We start from the raw sequence: 3,583 nt of genomic DNA on the forward strand, positions 1-3,583 counted from the left end.
TTCTTTGAGGGTGCTATTTATGTCTTTCTTAAGGTCCAGTATCATCATCATGATAAGTGATTTTAGATATGAATCTTGCATTTCCATTGTGATGGTGTGTCCAGGACTTGCTATGGTGGGAGAATTGGGTTCTGATGATGGCAAGTGACCTTGGTTTGTGTTCTTTATTTTCTTATGCTTGCCCCCCGCCATCTGGTTAACTCTAGTGCTACCTGCCCTTGCTAAATCTGACTGGAGCCTGTCCTTCCTGTGATCCTGGTTGTGTCAGGACTCCTCAGAGTCAAGCTGCCTCTATGATCCTGTGATTCTGGGATCCTGGGATCCTGGGCTTGTTAGATCACCTAGAAGTGTGGCTTTCTCTGTTTGTTGTGGGACTGGCTACAGAGCTTGTTCCCAAAGTCTGCTCAGAACACTAACCCAGATAGACCGGAAGGAACCAGAGTCACTAGGCTGGTGGAGTTCCTAAGTGCCTGATCCCGCTGGTCCCAGGTATTCCCAGTTTTGGGACAGATGTTGGTTCCTGCTTACCTCTGATCCTGGGTGTGTCAGAACCCCTGGGAGTGGAACTTCCTCTGGGTGTTGTGAAACTGGCTGCGGAGCTGGCGCCCAAGGTCTACTCTCTGATCCTTAGTGTGTCAGTGCGCCTGGGAGTGGAGCTTCCTCTGGGTGTTGTGGGACGGGTTGCAGAACTTGGGCCCTTAGGTCTGCTCTGGACCCCAGCCCAGACAGATGGGAAGGAACCCAAGTCACTGGGCTGGCAGAGTTCCTGTGTGCCTAGTCCCGCTGGTCCCAGTTGAGGTCCCATTTCTTAATTGTCGATCTTAATGGCTATACTGTTGGTGTTCTGTTTAGGAAGTTGTCTCCTGTGCCAATGTGTTCAAGGCTATTCCCCACTTACTTTTCTATCAGGTTCAGTGTATTTATGTTAAAGAATGCAAATAGATCTATATCTATTACCCTGCACAAAATTCAAGTCCAAGTGAATCAGAGACCAGATTGAGTCAACATAATTATAATCTTCATGTGAAAATTAGAAAAACCAAAAAAAAAAAAAAAAAGAAAATTAGAAGTTATAATTCTTTATTCTTCCATGAAAAGCTAAATGTTCTACAGTCATAATTATTACTTCATGTATTCTATGTGTACTGGCTAGTGTAAAAGGTCTATTTCTCTTACAATGGTTGGTAAACTTATAAAGTTCTTTAAAGATACCTGTTCTTGTGTTGGCTGGTACTGCTGCTTATATTTTCTTTCCCTTATATATGGTTACAACCATATTATGGTGCCAGTGAAACCATACTTTGATCCTTACTTTGATCCTGTCATTCTGAGGTTGTAATTTAAACAATGCCTAAAGTGATTCCCTTAAACTGGAAAATGCCACTCTACTGGAGCTTCTAGCACATGGTTATTCCTATGGTAAGTTAGGTCAGTCTTGAGTCTCATCTCATGAGGCAGTGAAGAGATGGGGGAGGTGAAGTAGAGCCTCTTCTGGGAAAAAAAGGTTAGGTTGAACAAAAAAGAGCTTGTTGCTGCCCTAGTGGGGCCATTGGAATAATTCATGGGATGCTCAAGTTGAATCAAAAAAAGAGAAGAACTCTCATACAGCCCTGGCCCCGTGGCAAGGAAACACAGAATTTTATAGTTGCTGAGGACATTTTTTTTAAACTTCATTTTACTGATCTTGGACTGTAGCAAGTGTCTAGCATCTTGTAATGTTTGCCATGTGTGTCTATTGTTTAAGGAAGAATAAAGGAAGCTGGTGATTTGGACCTATGTTATTATTGCAAATAATGATGCTTTGATGAGTACAGCCTTGAATTCTTTTTACATATTAGGCTTTGTCCCATTTTATCATTTTCAAATAGGAGTTTGGTTTTTTTTGCTGGAAGGGATATATGCATGCATGGTCTTCCTTGTCTTGAAAAACATTCTTTCAATTTTCTAAATTACAGCCTTAATTTAGAGCTATTTGGCTATATATAAAAAGTGTGGATTAGTTGTTATGTAGATTAAATACCAATGATTATGTTTAATATGCTTTATAGGCTCTTTCTGAAATGCGTGGATGTGATCCAGTTTTATTTATATGAAACTTTTATCAGTGAAGTTATAAAAAAAACAAGTTAAAGACCTTCATAATGAGGAGAGTGGTCATAGAACAGATTGATACAAAATAGTTTTACAAGGTCTCATAATTAGTGCACTTACTTGGACTCATAGATTCGAAGGCCGTGCAGTAACCCCTGGGCTACTTGATGGTTTCTAGGTGTTGGCCGTGTTGGGCTAGAGGGAACACCATAGTATATGCTTTCTGTACTGTGGTGCTTCTCCTGCCCAGCTGTGCCTGTACCACCTCCATAGCAGTGAGCCCTTGTGAGGAGAAGTGGCTCTGAAGATGTCCTGCTGGGTTACATTTCTCTGACATGGACGCTTTCTTATTTGTAGGTGAGCGTCCCTATCAATGCCCATACTGTGAAAAAGGATTCAGTAAAAATGATGGACTGAAGATGCACATTCGTACTCACACCAGGGTAAGACCATATTCTGTCTCATTTCTATTGATGATAAGAAAGCCATATCTATTCTAAAGGAAACATTTAATGTCACATGAAAAAAGTGCTATAACTGAAGTTATATCAACATCTATGGTAGAATTTGAAGGTAAACTTTAAAAGAAAAGCCAATGGAAAGCAACCCAAACCCCAAAGAGTCCTAACTTTTTGACTTTGAGTCAATATGCAAGATGCCAAACTGCCAATATTTTAGTCCTAGAAAATGTCTCTTGTAGAGAACATGCTAAGTGCAGCTGAATGAGTTCCTGGGTGTACCTCATACAATGTGTCATTTCTTTCTGAGCTGTTACTCCATCTCACTGCATTGTTCTGTTATATATACCCCTTCCACATGCAAGCTTCGGGCTCATGTGTTTTAAAAGTGTTATGTGCCAGCTGTCCTGTGTTCACATGTGTTCCTCTGCTTACTGCCCAGTACAAGTGCCTACAGCCCTGGAACTCTGGAGGGGTTGGCTGGAGAAGAAGGACTTCAAGTCCCTAGCTAGATAGGGATCTGGAACCAGCTTGCAATCAAGACATTGTCTAGCAAAAGGAGTGAAAGTGAGAGAGAGAGAGAGAGAGAGAGAGAGAGAGAGAGAGAGAGAGAGAGAGAGAGAGAGAGAATAGCTATGTATAAACTACAATGTAAGATGTAAAAGATTAAATAGGTATTATAATTTATCATAATATAATTTAAATACATACTATTCAAGGTGCTTATTTTCACAATGAACATTAAAGAGGCTTAAGTTAATTCTAAACCAGTTGAAGAATTATTCTAGGATTTGTGAAATGGCTCAGCTCAGCAGGTATGGGCACATACTGAGGGATGGGTGACTTGAGGTGGATTCCCAGGACCCACATATTGAAAACTGATCATTTGTAAAAGCAAAAAATTACCAACAGTTTTTTGATATTGTTTACAAAGTAAGTTATGTTCAGAGAATTGTTGTGATGGTTTGTTTTTGTCAACTTGACACAAACCTAGACTTATTGCAGAAGAGGAAGAAATTTCTTTTTTTTTTTTT

The 3,583-nt window shown here is 40.2% G+C and overlaps 1 protein-coding gene across 1 annotated transcript in view; it reads left to right on the forward strand.

Annotated features, from left to right (window-relative positions):
- The window catches only part of Prdm5 (PR/SET domain 5), a 184,962-nt gene that overhangs the window by 137,654 nt on the left and 43,725 nt on the right, over positions 1-3,583 (forward strand). The window contains exon 13 of the mRNA XM_031382082.1: positions 2,449-2,534. Coding sequence (XP_031237942.1) covers positions 2,449-2,534 — 86 coding nt within the window. The remainder of the gene's footprint in view (positions 1-2,448; positions 2,535-3,583) is intronic.

This window comes from Mastomys coucha, unplaced genomic scaffold, assembly GCF_008632895.1.
Source record: "Mastomys coucha isolate ucsf_1 unplaced genomic scaffold, UCSF_Mcou_1 pScaffold20, whole genome shotgun sequence".
NCBI classification, from domain to species: Eukaryota; Metazoa; Chordata; class Mammalia; order Rodentia; family Muridae; genus Mastomys; species Mastomys coucha.